Raw genomic sequence first — 19,060 nt, 5'->3', positions numbered from 1 at the left:
CATCCAATAAACACCACCCGTAGATCAGGATAATTTATGAGGTATGACCTCATTCCCTCCAATTAACGGTGAGAGACATGATCAGGCCTTTCTCCTCACTGGTTCCCTGAATCGCTCACTGTTTGCTGCGGATTGCCAATGGGGGTTGGAGGGTGGGGATACCTGCAACCCAAAACCCTCTTTGTCAATTCCATGTTCATTATGTCCATTATCTTCTTGGCTAATTGGTGTTGGTATATTGTCCTTTATCACAAGCAAGAGAGCAGTTATTATGGAGTTTGTTGTGATTTCCTGCTTTTGCATGAAGAATGTAAGTACTGTATATATATATATATATATATATATATATATATATATATATATATATATATATATATATATATATATATATATATATATATATGTATATATATATATATGTATATGTATATATATATGTATATATATATATATATGTATATATATATATATATATATATATATATGTATATATATATATATATGTATATATATATATATGTATATATATATATATATATATATATGTATATATATATATATGTATATATATATATATGTATATATATATATGTATATATATGTATATATATATGTATATATATATATATGTATATATATATATATATATGCCTGGTGTTAGCGCAGTGGTTAGGGCAGCGGCTTGGGATCCAAAAGGTCCTGAGTTCAAGCCCCGTTGGGCCACTGAATTAATACACCAGGGGGTTGACTCAACCTGTCATCCTTCCGAGGTCGGCGAAATGAGTACCAGTGTACTGGGCCGGTGTATACCCTGGTTAAATAGGTGTACCATATCCCTGTGTCGTAAGAGGCGACCAGGGTTGCGTCACGAAGGGCATCTGGCGTAAAACATGTGCCAAATCACTATGCGGATCATACGGATGATCCGCTGTGGCGACCCCTAACGGGAGCAGCTGAAAGAAGAAGAAGAAAAAAAAAAAATATATATATATATATATATATATATATATATATATATATATATCCTTCTTAACTCAAAACTGCTCAGGGCTTGACAGTGAGATCAAAGGGAAAATGCATTGGTGCTCATGCATCTGCATTTGTTGTATTTCCTGTATCTCACCTGTTGAATACGTATTGGAAGGGACTCTTGGCTTGTGGCTCGGGAAAAGAACCATTCATTATTCTTAGGCAAGTGTGTAAAAATTACCTTGAAAGGAAAATGCTGCAGTCCATTGACAATTCCATTTATCGCTCAACAGCTTCAACAGCTAAAGCTGCAACGCCCCATGCTGCATGAGTTCAGCTGTATTGTCGACTGATCTAAGCTGTGAAAGAGACTGGGCTAGTGGGACAATAGCATCCAGGTAGACATCTGTGCTCAATCATCAGGAGTCTCGGGGGTTCTGTTTGAGCTTGTGCTGCTCGGAGAAATCGGACACTTCTGAGCCCCATGAGGATTATCTCCACCGTGATGTGGTTCTTTGAAGGAAGCAAATTCATGTTCTTGTTTGTTGGAAGTTGAGTATTTTGCTCCGTTTCAGTGCAGAAGCCATGAATTGAAAGCCTCATCATTCCCCTCTTTTAATTCTGCATTTGTTCAGAGAGCAATTTTCCCATTGTGACCAGCAGGCAGCATAAACGGAAAGGAGTTCCCAACATGTGAAGTTTTCCCTTATTGTGCATACATCCATCTTTTGTGTGTCTGTGCTTGTACATCTCTGCATAGAGCTTGTCAAATATAAGCTGAGTTATCATAGTGATGAAGGAATTGTACTAATATGGGTATGCTGGCATGCTGGCATTGCTCGATGACTCGCGTACATTTGCTGGAGTTGATTTATGAGTGACAAGTTTGAGTGAGCACATGACTAACGTGTCGACTCGATGACATTGACTAAATACATTTTTGATGTGGTTACATGTGCAGTTTAATAAATTAGTGATATCTTGCAATTGTTCTGGCTTCGTTCTTTATTCTACGCACATCCATGGTGTGAGAATTCACTTTACGCAACATTACAAAGGCTGATTGTTTGGTTATTCATGTAATTGGTTTGCAACGAGAAAGTGTCTCGGATCACTGGAACTATGCATATTTCCTCGAGAAAGTCAATCTGACGTCTTTGACTGTGTATTAACCCACACCTAATGACGTCTCACAGCCTTTAGCAAATGATTTTGTCCATTATACGTGGGGAGTTGAACAAAGTTCGAGGAAAGAGATGTCTCATCGTCCCACGCACGCTAAAAAAAAGTATAATGATAGGTATCTATGTCAATAAAATTCTTACTTATTACATGTACAGGACTTGTCTTGAAAAATTATTTTTACCTCTGCCACCAAAGGTGAAGGAGGTTGTGTTTTCACCCCTTTCTGTCTGTTACTTGCAAAATGGAAGATTTTTCAAGTATATTGGTTCATCTATTTTGTTATTCTGTCTGTTTGTTGGGTGGTCGTGTCGCTAGACTACCCTTATTCTCAGGTTTTCCGTCTGTCTGTATGTCTGTCTGTTTGTTTGTATGTTATGGACAGCTCTGGAGGCCAGAGGAGTCAACTGATTTTGATGGAACTTGACTAGTAGGTTCATACCAGGATCTAGTTATTTGCTTTTGAGCACCGTTGCTATGGACGCCACCATTGCCTAGCAACGGGACTTTGAAATTTTTGAAAAAAATCTGAAATTTTTTTTTTCGAAAATCAAAAATCGCCTTCCGCGCTTTTATGCACACAATAATCAACCTTTTTGTCAAAAATTTTCAGCCCGATCCGTCAAAAACTATGACTAGTATGCAATTGTATAGTGACCATCCATGTCGCCTACCGGCTTGTCTGTCTGTTTGTCTGTTTGTCAATCGCTTACAGATCACAATTATAAACCGATCTTCATGAAACTTCACCAAGTTGTAGAGGTAGTGTCAACTGAGAAGCCTATTGATTTTGAGGTCAAAGGTCATCTTGAGATCAGATTTCTAAAATCGTCATTTTTCATCCAATTGAATTGAAAATTAAACAGCAATTGCATAGTGCATCACAGAATTGGGAAAACCAACTGTTTTTATGAGATGAAAAAGTCAAAGGTCATGTCAAGGTCAAACTTTTAAAATCAATTTTCAAATGCAAAATCATCAATTTATATCCTATTAACTTGATAGTTGAAGAGGATTTGCATCGTCCATCGATGAATTTGGAAACCAACTATTTTTGAGGTCAAAAGGTCAAAGGTCAACTCAAGGTCAAACTTCTGAAATCATCAATTTCAATCTGAAAAATAATTAATTTTCATCCGATTTTGCATATGTCATGAACGTCATATTTGCATATGTAGAACGCCACATCCGATGAGTACGAAAAAATTTTGAGGGTCATCTCGGGATAAAATGGTCCACAGAAAAAGATGTTCATTGCATCATCGGTCACGTGATTCGGCAGCCATATTGTTGAAAAAAAACATTTTTAAACCTTCAAAAATGTTCTTCTCTGAAGTGGCTGATCAAATCGAGGTGAAACTTTACAACACCTGTCCATGAGGAACAAAAGGTTCACACATATATCATAGGTCAAATGGTTGGCAGCCATATTACCCTAAAACCTATAAAAAAATACACCCACCACTCAAAAGAAGTCCTGGCGAGGGTCTGCAATCTCTGATTGATTTTTTTCTTGTTCCAAAATGTATTGGGTCCAACATGTTCTACTGGAACAGACATTGCGTGGTGGAGGTACGCACTTTACCGATTGCCTTTCTAGTTTTTAATAAAATGTCGGCATGCCTTGAACTATTACGAGCATCTCGTTTGTTGAATTTTTTAACACTTTACCGCAGCCTTAATACTAATATATTTCTCAGTTCATTGTCGTGATGCATTCACCATCTCTCTCTCATAATAATAATAATTTGCATACCCTTGCAAGGAACTTTGATGCAGGAGGAAGCCATTAGGCTCATCAAAGCCTGTACTAACCCCTTTTACCAACCTATGGCTGTTTGTCCATGCTCTATCCTTTTAAAGTTAAGTTTGAAGCATGGAAGCAGTATTTTTAAAGTACCGTTATTAAAGTCTCTTGAAGGTTCGAACCTCTGCCATAGTCAGTTATTAAAGACTACAGCAGAGGTTCGCCTAATGTTGGCTTTGTACATTCAAGTCCTGAGTTGAAGCCCCTGCCATCATTGAATTAACACCAGGTGGGGTTGACTCAGCCTGTCATCCTTCTGAGGTCAGTGAAGGTGAAATGAGTACCAGTGTCAATCTATCCATTCATCAGGACTATATTCTGTACAAAGCATCAGTGCTGCCTGCCAAAGCAGTCTCAATGGCTATTGGGCACAATCCTGGACAGGTCGCCACTCCAACACAGGATACTCAAATGGCTCAATCATTTCAGCAAGCTGGTATCATTTTGCCGACCTCAGAAGGATGACAGGCCGAGTCAACCCCACCTGGTATTAATTCAATGGCTGAGCGGTATTTGAACTCAAGACCCCAGGATCCCAAGCCCACCATCCTAACCATCAAGCCAACAACCAGGCATAGTACCAGTGTAATAACTATTCGGGCTAACCTGCGTTGGAGTGGTGACCCGTCCAGGACTGCACTGCGTGCCAACTACCTCGGCAGCCCTATGCGCATTTACGGCACGAAAAGAATGGTATTTTTATATATTATTATGGCAGAGGTTCAAACGACTGACCTTCCAAGACTCAAAGTGGACACTCTAACCATTACAACACTGAATGTGATGATGCTTTCCTAAACCTTTTTTTTCGTAGGATGTGTCAGACTTTGAGTGGGTCATGTGGTTCACCAAGTTCCGGAACTACATCTTGTTGGTGCTTTCTGGGCATGTTCTTTTTGGCAAGATTGTTTCAATGGTGGTACCAGAGGTAAGGAGGTACTTACGTAGTCCTGGTTGAAATGGGCGTTCAAAATGTTCTCAGAATCAGACACCAAGAAAATGGCAATTTTTTATTTTCACAATCAGGAAATATTTTTCTTTCAAATTATGTACACCTACATCTTGAAAAATATAAAGCTTTTGCAGTTTTTTATTTTATTTTAAACTATTGTCTCATTGATAGAACGTTTTGAATGTGCGTCAGGTGATGGAGCCGAATAAAAAAGGTTTAATCAATTCTGCTTAAAATCAATAATAATTATTATCAGTGCACTGTTAATTCAACACATTGTTAATAATGTAATATGTTACTAAAAGCAAAATCTGTTGTTGAATCACCTTGTAATTTGAAGAAAATACTCAATACTTTGTGGACGTTTCTGTGTATTTGACTTTTATTACCCCGCCACTGAAGGTGGACGGACGTTATGTTTTCATCCCCGTCTGTGTGCAAGATATCTCAAAACGTTGTCGGCTAATTTGAACGAAACTTGATGGACAGATTAGGTGTTTGACAAGGACGAATTGATTCGATTTTGGTGAAGATCTGGATTAAGATCAGAGCTATCAGTGGGAAACAAAAAGTAAACTGTTTAGTCTGGCGGGAGTACGCGCTTTACCAAGTGCCGTTCTAGTATAGTCATGTGTTTTTTTTATCAGAGCAGAAATGTCTGAACTGTGTGAATAGTATCGCACAGACGTTATTTTATCGAGCATGCCAACATTCCAAAAACGCTGACCTAAATCGTACTTATCTTCTTTATTCATATGCAACAAAAACCTGCGGAGTTGCAACATTGGCTGAGGGCACAGCTGTGCCACTGATGCAGTGCCCTCTGTAGGTTAGGGCAGGAATTTGGCACTGACTTTTGTTCTCCGTTTAGTCTTGAGTTCAATTCCCGTGCTTCACAGGCACAAAGTGCACCATCCGTCGATTGGACATTAAGCTGACTGGGCATCCCATTGCCCTTTTGTAAAGAGGAGGTGAGTTCTCTCTAGTACCCTGAACAAATTCCAAATTCCTGAAACTTGAAGTAGAACCTCAGTCCTGGCCAGCTGGTTCCTGAAGGATTTGAACAAAAAAAACTTTCCCTGACCAATCCCACATGAAGGTGAAAATGATCGGGGCTGTTAAAGGAATAATTGCATAACTTGGAAATCAAAACAAACTTAAATTTATCTAATTATTTTATTCCAAGTCCATACATTTACTTATGATACATCATTTTCTTAATGATACGTTTCCTTTATCTTCAATGTTAGAAAGTTAACAGCTACAAAGCAAGATGTAGTGCATTTGAGAAAAATGATAAAAAAAACCCCTTGAAGCTGCATCACCATTATTTGAACTTGCATTTTCTGTGTCTCCCTCTCTTTGTCCCAACACAGTACCGTGCACTCATATACATGACCTATGGATTGCTCACGGTACTGGCACTCATGGGATACCAATTTGTGCTGCTTCTCGTCAGTCACTGCTTCGTTCTTTACACAGTGGCGCTCATTAAGTGCCGTTGGCTTTGCTTCATCGCCGGCCTCGGATCACTTGCTTCCCTCAAGCTTGTGCCCTTCAGTTCCTGGCAGGTGATTGTGTTTAGAATCATTCTAAAAAGTGGATAGAATTTTTGTTTTTCTTGTATACAGTATATTTTTCATCAAGCTTGTACACTCAACACATCATCCTTGGAATAAAACGAAAGTACTGTCGGACCCCGCTATTCGCGGCCCTGTGCTTCGCCTATTCGCGAGCATATTCGCGGCTTTTTGTGGATGTATTTATGTTTGTTCATGTATTCGCCTTTTTTATTTTACATTTTTGCAGTTTTTTGTGGGCATATTCATGGCTTTTTTTTTTAATTGTTTTTACGTGATTTTTGATTTTCCCTTTGGAATCGCAAACCGCCAGGAACCATCCCCCCTTTTCCCATTGAAACAATGCCCCGACATTTGCGGATTCGACATTCGCAGCATTTTCCAGGAACGACATTTTCTCGCTAATGGCTGGGTCCGACAGTATATCCTTTTTTTTCAAATACAACGATGTTTTTGTTCAAATGACCATGGAAGAGGAATGAAAAAGGAAGAGCAAAATTCCCGAATTGCAATAAAACGCTAAGCAGGATTATAGACTGCAGAAGTTTGGTTTAGATTCAGCCCTGGTCGCTTCTGACAAATGTATTTGTTATTCTCCTTGCACAGATGGACTTTGCATTGGGAAACCACCAATTGCAGGATGTGCTGTATGCTGGTGGTTTAGCCTTCACTATCATCCGCTGCATGAGCTTCATGCTCGACAACTGTGATCTTGTTGAAACAAACTACAGCTTCTTGGACTTGCTCAAGTACAACTTTTACCTGCCCTTCTTCTTCTTTGGCCCGATCATGATTTACGAAGATTTCCACAAACAGGTAGATCATTTAGTCGCAAGCCGTGAGAGTGAGCAGAATGACATGGGAATTAAATGGTGCTCATTTTTGATGAAATAGATAATTCCGTTTATTCGGTCATTCTGAATCCCATTTCAAGAACCTGGCTAATCCTCTTGGGGGATGTTTGGGTAGTTTCTGTGATGTGACTGTAGTTAATGGAAATGCAATGAAATTTGGAAACTGCCTTCTCAGCAATAAAAAAATTGAAATTCATTCAGAGCACCATAGCTGTACGAAGGAAGTCGCAATCAATCACGTTACCTAAAGTGATCAGTCCTCAACTGAGACCTTACATTGAGCAATGTAAAGCCAACAGCAGCTGTTATCAGTCAAATTAGATAGCTTCCAACCAATATGCCTCTCAGTTTGCAGATAAGCCTGTTGAAGGTTGCCTCATTAGGTCTAGCATTTTCTTCCTTGGGCACCCATCACCAGGCCTCGCTATTAGGACAAAGAAATGGCAGCTCTTAAATGAATAAATCACATCAAACATCTGCCATGCCTTGTGGGCATGGAAGTTCCAGCTTCCCTGAACGGACTAAGTCCAGGGTGAGCCCACCTTATCTCATTGAGAACCTTCTAGGATTGTAATTCACTTTTGGTCAAGGAATGTCACTCATGAAGTTCCAATTTCATATTTGTATAACCCTTTTGTCAATATAACCAGTAATGCATGTAATTGTCTCCCGAGAAAAGTGGTGGCAGCAGAAAGAGTAGATAGTTTTAATTGGAATTGGAGAGGTACCGAGAAGCATCGGAGAAATAACGATGCAGCGATATCGGCAGGATTTGTAAGTAGCTTGTGTGTGGATAGGTGATGGTATCTGGTCTTTAATGTAGCACAGGCATGATGGATTGAATGACCATGTGCTGCCCAAAAGTTATTTGTTATTCCTTGTTGTTGTCAATATCACTTCTTTATAAGGTTTGATTTCTTTTTTCACGACAAATGTAACAGTTGTATTGTTTCCATGACATTGTTTTGTCCTGATATCAGTTCTATTTTGTAATGATTAGCATGTACAACTTAAAACTGATTGATCAATTTAGTGTGAGCTGTGCAGAAGGCAAAGGCAGGATGGGCCAAATCGTCAAAAGCCTACAGATAGTCTAAATTTTTCGAACATGATATACATTCGAATTTTTTTCCACTTTTGTTGGACAGGTTAAACTCATTATTAACCTTTGACTTGAAAAGTCATTACAACAATGCATAGGTTTTAAACTGCAATAATTATAAAACCAGCAAATACCACCCGTGCCTTCACTGATGGGAATACTGAAAGGGAGGAAAAAAGAGGAGGGACAGAGGAAGTGGTGGGGGAGAGAGGGAGGGAAGAGTGAGGAGGTTGGGGGAGTGAGGAGGTTGGGGGAGTGAGGAAGGGTGGGGGAGCGAGGAGGGAGAGAAAGTGAGTAGGGGTGGGGGAGTGATGAGGGAGAGTGAGGGGGTGGGGAAGTGAGGAGAGGTGGGGGAGCGAGGAGGGAGAGAGAGTGAGTAGGGGTTGGGAAGCGAGGAGGGAGGGAGAGCGAGGCAGGGTGGGGGAGTGAGGAGGGAGAGTGAAGGGGGTGGGGAAGTGAGGAGGGGTGGGGGAGCGAGGAGGGGTGGGGGAGTGATGAGGGAGAGTGACGGGGGTGAAGTGAGGAGGGGTGGGGGAGCGAGGAAGGGGTGGGGAGTGATGAGGGAGAGAGAGTGAGTAGGGGTGGGGGAGCGAGGAGGGAGGGGGAGCGAGGAAGGGGTGGGGAGCGAGGAGGGAGAGAGAGTGAAGGGGGTGGGAGCAAGTGAGGGAGGGAGAGTGAAGGCAGGGTGGGGGAGTGAGGAGGGAGAGTGAAGGGGGTGGGGAAGTGAGGAGGGGTGGGGGAGCGAGGAGGGGTGGGTGAGTGATGAGGGAGAGTGAGGGGGTGAAGTGAGGAGGGGTGGGGGAGCGAGGAAGGGGTGGGGAGCGAGGAGGGAGAGAGAGTGAGTAGGGGTGGGGGAGCGAGGAGGGAGGGAGAGCGAGGAGGGGTGGGGGAGTGAGGAGGGAGAGTGAGGGGGTGGGGAAGTGAGGAGGGGTGGGGGAGCAAGGAGGGAGAGAGAGTGAGTAGGGGTGGGGGAAGGGAAGACAGTGGAAGGTGAGAGGAAGGGAAGGCAGACGTTCGGTGGAGGGTTAATTACGATTCATACTGTCTCATCAAAATGATTCTGCATAGAATAACAGTGAAGATGGAAACAAAATTATATCTGAAATCCATTTTCTACCAGTCATTATGTATATATATATATATATATATATATATATATATATATATATATATATATATATATGTATATATATATATATATATATATATATATATATATATATATATATACATACATACCGCCCAGATACGTCTGGAGGAAAAACCTGCTGGACGTATCCAGATCCAAGCCGTCTGGGGAAAAACTACCATCCGGACACATCTGGAGACAAACTCCTGTCTGGGCTTAAAGACTGCCCGGGCGAACACTGCCCGGATGCGTCCGGAGACGAACAGCGCCCGGATGCGTCCAGAGACGAACAGCGCCCGGATGCGTCCAGAGACGAATACCGCCCGGATACGTCCAGAGACGAACACCATCCAGACGCATCCAGAGATGAACACTGCCCTGACGCGTCCAGAGATGAACACTGCCCTGACGCGTCCAGAGATGAACACTGCCCTGACACGTTCAGAGATGAACACTGCCCTGACACGTTCAGAGATGAACACTGCCCTGACACGTCCAGAGATGAACACTGCCCTGACACGTCCAGAGATGAACACTGCCCTGACGCGTCCAGAGATGAACACTGCCCGGACGCGTCCAGAGATGAACACTGCCCTGACGCGTCCAGAGTTGAACACTGCCCTGACACATCCAGAGATGAACACTGCCCTGAGACGTCCAGCGATGAACACTGTCCTGACACGTCCAGAGATGAACACTGCCCTGACACGTCCCGAGATGAACACTGCCCTGACACCTCCAGAGATGAACACTGCCCTGACACGTCCCGAGATGAACACTGCCCTGACACCTCCAGAGATGAACACTGCCCTGACACGTCCAGAGATGAACACTGCCCTGACGCGTCCAGAGATGAACACTGCCCTGACGCGTCCAGAGTTGAACACTGCCCTGAGACGTCCAGCGATGAACACTGTCCTGACACGTCCAGAGATGAACACTGCCCTGACACATCCCGAGATGAACACTGCCCTGACACGTCCAGAGATGAACACTGCCCTGACACGTCCAGAGATGAACACTGCCCTGACGCGTCCAGAGATGAACACTGCCCTGACGCGTCCAGAGATGAACACTGCCCTGACGCGTCCAGAGATGAACACTGCCCTGACACGTCCAGAGATGAACACTGCCCTGACACGTCCAGAGATGAACACTGCCCTGACACGTCCAGAGATGAACACTGCCCTGACACGTCCAGAGATGAACACTGCCCTGACACGTCCAGAGATGAACACTGCCCTGACACGTCCAGAGATGAACACTGCCCTGACACGTCCAGAGATGAACACTGCCCTGACACGTCCAGAGATGAACACTGCCCTGACGCGTCCAGAGATGAACACTGCCCTGACACGTCCAGAGATGAACACTGCCCTGACAAGTCCAGAGATGAACACTGCCCTGACACGTCCAGAGATGAACACTGCCCTGACACGTCCAGAGATGAACACTGCCCTGACACGTCCAGAGATGAACACTGCCCTGACGCGTCCAGAGATGAACACTGCCCTGACACGTCCAGAGATGAACACTGCCCTGACACGTCCAGAGATGAACACTGCCCTGACACGTCCAGAGATGAACACTGCCCTGACGCGTCCAGAGATGAACACTGCCCTGACGCGTCCAGAGAGGAACACTGCCCTGACACGTCCAGAGATGAACACTGACCTGACGCGTCCAGAGAGGAACACTGCCCTGACACTTCCAGGGATGAACACTGCCCTGACGCGTCCAGAGATGAACACTGCCCTGACACGTCCAGAGAGGAACACTGCCCTGACACGTCCAGAGATGAACACTGCCCTGACACGTCCAGAGATGAACACTGCCCTGACGCGTCCAGAGATGAACACTGCCCTGACGCGTCCAGAGATGAACACTGCCCTGACACGTCCAGAGATGAACACTGCCCTGACACGTCCAGAGATGAACACTGCCCTGACACGTCCAGAGATGAACACTGCCCTGACACGTCCAGAGATGAACACTGCCCTGACACGTCCAGAGATGAACACTGCCCTGACACGTCCAGAGATGAACACTGCCCTGACACGTCCAGAGATGAACACTGCCCTGACACGTCCAGAGATGAACACTGCCCTGACACGTCCAGAGATGAACACTGCCCTGACGCGTCCAGAGATGAACACTGCCCTGACACGTCCAGAGATGAACACTGCCCTGACACGTCCAGAGATGAACACTGCCCCGAGACGTCCAGAGATGAACACTGCCCTGAGACGTCCAGCGATGAACACTGCCCTGACAAGTCCAGAGATGAACACTGCCCTGACAAGTCCAGAGATGAACACTGCCCTGACACGTCCAGAGATGAACACTGCCCTGACACGTCCAGAGATGAACACTGCCCTGACACGTCCAGAGATGAACACTGCCCTGACACGTCCAGAGATGAACACTGCCCTGACGCGTCCAGAGATGAACACTGCCCTGACACGTCCAGAGATGAACACTGCCCTGACACGTCCAGAGATGAACACTGCCCTGACACGTCCAGAGATGAACACTGCCCTGACACGTCCAGAGATGAACACTGCCCTGACACGTCCAGAGATGAACACTGCCCTGACACGTCCAGAGATGAACACTGCCCTGACGCGTCCAGAGATGAACACTGCCCTGACACGTCCAGAGATGAACACTGCCCTGACGCGTCCAGAGATGAACACTGCCCTGACACGTCCAGAGATGAACACTGCCCTGACACGTCCAGAGATGAACACTGCCCTGACACGTCCAGAGATGAACACTGCCCTGACGCGTCCAGAGATGAACACTGCCCTGACGCGTCCAGAGATGAACACTGCCCTGACACGTCCAGAGATGAACACTGCCCTGACACGTCCAGAGATGAACACTGCCCTGACACGTCCAGAGATGAACACTGCCCTGACGCGTCCAGAGATGAACACTGCCCTGACACGCGTCCAGAGATGAACACTGCCCTGACACGTCCCGAGATGAACACTGCCCTGACGCCTTCAGAGATGAACACTGCCCTGACACGTCCAGAGATGAACACTGCCCTGACACGTCCAGAGATGAACACTGCCCTGACACGTCCAGAGATGAACACTGCCCTGACACGTCCAGAGATGAACACTGCCCTGACACGTCCAGAGATGAACACTGCCCTGACACGTCCAGAGATGAACACTGCCCTGACACGTCCAGAGATGAACACTGCCCTGACGCGTCCAGAGATGAACACTGCCCTGACACGTCCAGAGATGAACACTGCCCTGACGCGTCCAGAGATGAACACTGCCCTGACACGTCCAGAGATGAACACTGCCCTGAGACGTCCAGAGATGAACACTGCCCTGAGACGTCCAGCGATGAACACTGTCCTCACACGTCCAGAGATGAACACTGCCCTGACAAGTCCAGAGATGAACACTGACCTGACAAGTCCAGAGATGAACACTGCCCTGACACGTCCAGAGATGAACACTGCCCTGACGCGTCCAGAGAGGAACACTGCCCTGACACGTCCAGAGATGAACACTGACCTGACGCGTTCAGAGATGAACACTGCCCTGACACCTCCAGAGATGAACACTGCCCTGAGACGTCCAGAGATGAACACTGCCCTGAGACGTCCAGAGATGAACACTGCCCTGACACGTCCAGAGATGAACACTGCCCTGACACGTCCAGAGATGAACACTGCCCTGACGCGTCCAGAGATGAACACTGCCCTGACGCGTCCAGAGATGAACACTGACCTGACGCGTTCAGAGATGAACACTGCCCTGACACGTCCAGGGATGAACACTGCCCTGACGCGTCCAGAGATGAACACTGCCCTGACACGTCCAGAGAGGAACACTGCCCTGACACGTCCAGAGATGAACACTGCCCTGACACGTCCAGAGATGAACACTGCCCTGACACGTCCAGAGATGAACACTGCCCTGACACGTCCAGAGATGAACACTGCCCTGACACGTCCAGAGATGAACACTGCCCTGACACGTCCAGAGATGAACACTGCCCTGACACGTCCAGAGATGAACACTGCCCTGACACGTCCAGAGATGAACACTGCCCTGACACGTCCAGAGATGAACACTGCCCTGACACGTCCAGAGATGAACACTGCCCTGACACGTCCAGAGATGAACACTGCCCTGACACGTCCAGAGATGAACACTGCCCTGACACGTCCAGAGATGAACACTGCCCTGACACGTCCAGAGATGAACACTGCCCTGACGCGTCCAGAGATGAACACTGCCCTGACACGTCCAGAGATGAACACTGCCCTGAGACGTCCAGAGATGAACACTGCCCTGAGACGTCCAGCGATGAACACTGCCCTGACAAGTCCAGAGATGAACACTGCCCTGACAAGTCCAGAGATGAACACTGACCTGACAAGTCCAGAGATGAACACTGCCCTGACACGTCCAGAGATGAACACTGCCCTGACACGTCCAGAGATGAACACTGCCCTGACACGTCCAGAGATGAACACTGCCCTGACACGTCCAGAGATGAACACTGCCCTGACACGTCCAGAGATGAACACTGCCCTGACAAGTCCAGAGATGAACACTGCCCTGACACGTCCAGAGATGAACACTGCCCTGACACGTCCAGAGATGAACACTGCCCTGACGCGTCCAGAGATGAACACTGCCCTGACGCGTCCAGAGAGGAACACTGCCCTGACACGTCCAGAGATGAACACTGCCCTGACACGTCCAGAGATGAACACTGCCCTGACACGTCCAGAGATGAACACTGCCCTGACACGTCCAGAGATGAACACTGCCCTGACACGTCCAGAGATGAACACTGCCCTGACACGTCCAGAGATGAACACTGCCCTGACGCGTCCAGAGATGAACACTGCCCTGACACGTCCAGAGATGAACACTGCCCTGACACGTCCAGAGATGAACACTGCCCTGACACGTCCAGAGATGAACACTGCCCTGACACGTCCAGAGATGAACACTGCCCTGACACGTCCAGAGATGAACACTGCCCTGACACCTCCAGAGATGAACACTGCCCTGACACGTTCAGAGATGAACACTGCCCTGACGTGTCCAGAGATGAACACTGCCCTGACGCGTCCAGAGATGAACACTGCCCTGACACGTCCAGAGATGAACACTGCCCTGACACGTCCAGAGATGAACACTGCCCCGAGACGTCCAGAGATGAACACTGCCCTGACACGTCCAGAGATGAACACTGCCCTGACACGTCCAGAGATGAACACTGCCCTGACACGTCCAGAGATGAACACTGCCCTGACGCGTCCAGAGATGAACACTGCCCTGACACGTCCAGAGATGAACACTGACCTGACACGTCCAGAGATGAACACTGACCTGACACGTCCAGAGATGAACACTGCCCTGAGACGTCCAGCGATGAACACTGTCCTCACACGTCCAGAGATGAACACTGCCCTGACAAGTCCAGAGATGAACACTGACCTGACAAGTCCAGAGATGAACACTGCCCTGACACGTCCAGAGATGAACACTGCCCTGACACGTCCAGAGATGAACACTGCCCTGACACGTCCAGAGATGAACACTGCCCTGACGCGTCCAGAGATGAACACTGCCCTGACACGTCCAGAGATGAACACTGACCTGACGCGTTCAGAGATGAACACTGCCCTGACACCTCCAGAGATGAACACTGACCTGACGCGTTCAGAGATGAACACTGCCCTGACACCTCCAGAGATGAACACTGCCCTGAGACGTCCAGCGATGAACACTGCCCTGACAAGTCCAGAGATGAACACTGACCTGACAAGTCCAGAGATGAACACTGCCCTGACACGTCCAGAGATGAACACTGCCCTGACGCGTCCAGAGATGAACACTGCCCTGACGCGTCCAGAGATGAACACTGCCCTGACGCGTCCAGAGAGGAACACTGCCCTGACACGTCCAGAGATGAACACTGACCTGACGCGTTCAGAGATGAACACTGCCCTGACACGTCCAGGGATGAACACTGCCCTGACACGTCCAGAGATGAACACTGCCCTGACACGTCCAGAGAGGAACACTGCCCTGACACGTCCAGAGATGAACACTGCCCTGACGCGTCCAGAGATGAACACTGCCCTGACACGTCCAGAGATGAACACTGCCCTGACACGTCCAGAGATGAACACTGCCCTGACGCGTCCAGAGATGAACACTGACCTGACGCGTTCAGAGATGAACACTGCCCTGACGCGTCCAGGGATGAACACTGCCCTGACGCGTCCAGAGATGAACACTGCCCGGACGCGTCCAGAGATGAACACTGCCCTGACGCGTCCAGAGTTGAACACTGCCCTGACACGTCCAGAGATGAACACTGCCCTGACACGTCCAGAGATGAACACTGCCCTGAGACGTCCAGCGATGAACACTGCCCTGACACCTCCAGAGATGAACACTGCACTGACGCGTCCCGAGATGAACACTGCCCTGACACGTCCAGAGATGAACACTGCCCTGACACGTCCAGAGATGAACACTGCCCTGACGCGTCCAGAGATGAACACTGCCCTGACACGTCCAGAGATGAACACTGCCCTGACACGTCCAGAGATGAACACTGCCCTGAGACGTCCAGAGATGAACACTGCCCTGAGACGTCCAGCGATGAACACTGCCCTGAGACGTCCAGAGATGAACACTGCCCTGAGACGTCCAGCGATGAACACTGCCCTGACAAGTCCAGAGATGAACACTGCCCTGACAAGTCCAGAGATGAACACTGCCCTGACACGTCCAGAGATGAACACTGCCCTGAGACGTCCAGAGATGAACACTGCCCTGAGACGTCCAGCGATGAACACTGCCCTGACAAGTCCAGAGATGAACACTGCCCTGACAAGTCCAGAGATGAACACTGACCTGACAAGTCCAGAGATGAACACTGCCCTGACACGTCCAGAGATGAACACTGCCCTGACGCGTCCAGAGATGAACACTGCCCTGACGCGTCCAGAGAGGAACACTGCCCTGACACGTCCAGAGAGGAACACTGACCTGACGCGTTCAGAGATGAACACTGCCCTGACACGTCCAGGGATGAACACTGCCCTGACACGTCCAGAGATGAACACTGACCTGACGCGTTCAGAGATGAACACTGCCCTGACACGTCCAGGGATGAACACTGCCCGGACGCGTCCAGAGATGAACACTGCCCGGACACATCCAGAGATGAACACTGCCCTGACACGTTCAGAGATGAACACTGCCCTGACGCGTCCAGAGCCAAGCTGTCTGGAGACAAACATTGCTTGAACACATCCAGAGATAAACTCCCGTCCAAACACGTCCGGAGATAAATACCATCTGGACATGTCTGGAGACAAACACTGCCCAGACAAAACCACCATCCAGACATGTATGGAGATGAACACCATCCAGATACGTCTGGAGACAGACAGACGGACAGAGAGAGAGAGAGAGAGAGGACAGTGAGAGAGGTGTGAGGAGGACGGTGCTGCACTGTATTGGGAGGGGGTAGAACAAGGATAGGACAAACACACAGAGAGAGAGAGAGAGAGAGAGAGAGAGGAAAAAAAAAAAAGAAGAAGAAGAAGAAGAAGGAGGGGAGTTAGCAGACAGAAAATGTTTTGCTTTTTGAGCAACACGCACGCATGCACACACACACACACACACACACACACACACACACACACACACACACACAGATAGAGAGAGAGAGAGAGAGAGAGAGAGAGAGAGAGAGAGAGAGAGAGAGAGAGAGAGAGAGAGAGAGAGAGAGAGAGAGAGAGAGAGAGAGAGAGAGAGAGAGAGAGAGAGAGAGAGGTGGGGGAAGGGGAGTTAGCAGAGAGAAAATGTTTTGCTTTTTGAGCAACACGCACACTGCCAATCTCTGAAGATGCTCCGGGTCCTGCGCAAATTTTTGAATGTTTTTGCCCCATATGGGCCGTTCATAAAGTACATACAAAAATGAGGGGAGGTGGTTTAAAGCCCGCGTACGGGCTGCGTACAGGGGTGGGTGGGTGGTACGACGGCCGCATACATACTTTATGAAAGTGGTTTCGGACTACATGAAAGCGTTTCAGAAGATGAAGGTGAGCCTGTCGTCATCGCGAGGGGGAAAAATATCCCCGTTCACAGGAACATTTTCGACGTGATGTTGAATCCATGGACGTCAATAATAGTTCCATATTGCTGTATTACCATAGTTAATAATTATTGATGCATTTGAGATAAATCTACAGTTCGTTGTAATCTTCAAGTATTGTGATGTGATATGAGACGCATATGGGGGTGGGTGGGTGGTCACTAGCCTGCATACAGAGGGGGGTGGGTGGTTTTGAAACCCGGAAGTAGAGCGTACGTACTTTATGAACTGCCCCTATTCCAGTCTGGCACAGAGTTACTTACTTTCGACCTCTGGCAGAGATGACCGGCACTCCCGCTCGTGGGTATTTTTATGTATATTATTTACCTATATGTCAACAAGAATTCATGCCCATAACAGTATGCAACACAAACATCAACATGTGGTGATTCTTTTCGCTGGTCCTCTCGCCACAAAATCAAAAGTTTTTCCATCTCAGCGATCACAGCACTCCTTTTGTTGGTAATTCTTTTTTTCTTGGCCGAGAAGCAGAAAAAAAGTCATGATCTTGATTCAGATTGTGCAGCTGCTTGACTGGCTACCAAAGAGGAGTTCACTGAATTTACTGGATTCTAACTCATCATCATCATCATCATAATCATAATCATCATCATCATCATCATCATCATCATCATCGCATCGAAGGTTATGTCCTTCCGTATCTGAAATGAAAATTGGAAAAAGTACCTGCTGTTGTTGTTGTCTTTTTATTTGTAAAGAATTTTTAATGAAACTGTAATGATGTGCATTCGTGTTCATTTAATTTTAAAAGTTTCCCTTGTGAATCACGAACTGTCAGGAACCTATCCCCGTTTTCCCCATTGAAACATTGCCCCGACTTTCGTGGATTCGACATTCCTGGCATTTTTCAGGAATGTATGATATACCCCATGAATGTTGGGGTCATATATATATATATATATATATATATATATATATATATATATATATATATATATATATATATATATATATATATATATACATATATATATATATATATATATATATATATATATATATATATATATATATATATATATATATATATATATATATATATATATATATATAATGAAGCTGACATTAGAATGTCAGCGTAACTTGGTTAGGCCGAAGTCACATTTGCTCTACGGCGAGGATACGGCGGCCATACGCCCTCTGAATTGACAAATGTGTTGCGGCCGCAGAGGTTCTGCGGTGGCCTTAGGGTGGCCCTACGCCGTTTGGCTATATTTTACAGGCCGTAAAGTCGCCGTGGAATTATAACGCGGAGTTATAACTTTTTTCATTTCTACGTTCGTCGTCGCAATTCGACAAGC

At 46.7% G+C, this 19,060-nt stretch overlaps 1 protein-coding gene across 6 annotated transcripts in view; it reads left to right on the top strand.

The window, feature by feature from the left end:
* HHATL (hedgehog acyltransferase like) overlaps positions 1–19,060 on the top strand; it is a 91,067-nt gene that overhangs the window by 21,344 nt on the left and 50,663 nt on the right. For all 6 annotated transcript variants that reach the window (XM_085872691.1, XM_085872696.1, XM_085872695.1 and 3 more), the window contains 3 exons: positions 4,773–4,886; positions 6,287–6,481; positions 7,097–7,306. In XM_085872691.1, the coding sequence (XP_085728817.1) occupies positions 4,773–4,886; positions 6,287–6,481; positions 7,097–7,306 (519 nt within the window). The remainder of the gene's footprint in view (positions 1–4,772; positions 4,887–6,286; positions 6,482–7,096; positions 7,307–19,060) is intronic.

This window comes from Eptatretus burgeri, chromosome 3 (assembly GCF_056783735.1).
Source record: "Eptatretus burgeri isolate ZD-2024b chromosome 3, Ebu_testis_v1, whole genome shotgun sequence".
Classification (NCBI taxonomy): Eukaryota; Metazoa; Chordata; class Myxini; order Myxiniformes; family Myxinidae; genus Eptatretus; species Eptatretus burgeri.
Note: the sequence above shows the minus strand (reverse complement) of the source record. Positions and strands in the feature narration are given on the sequence as shown.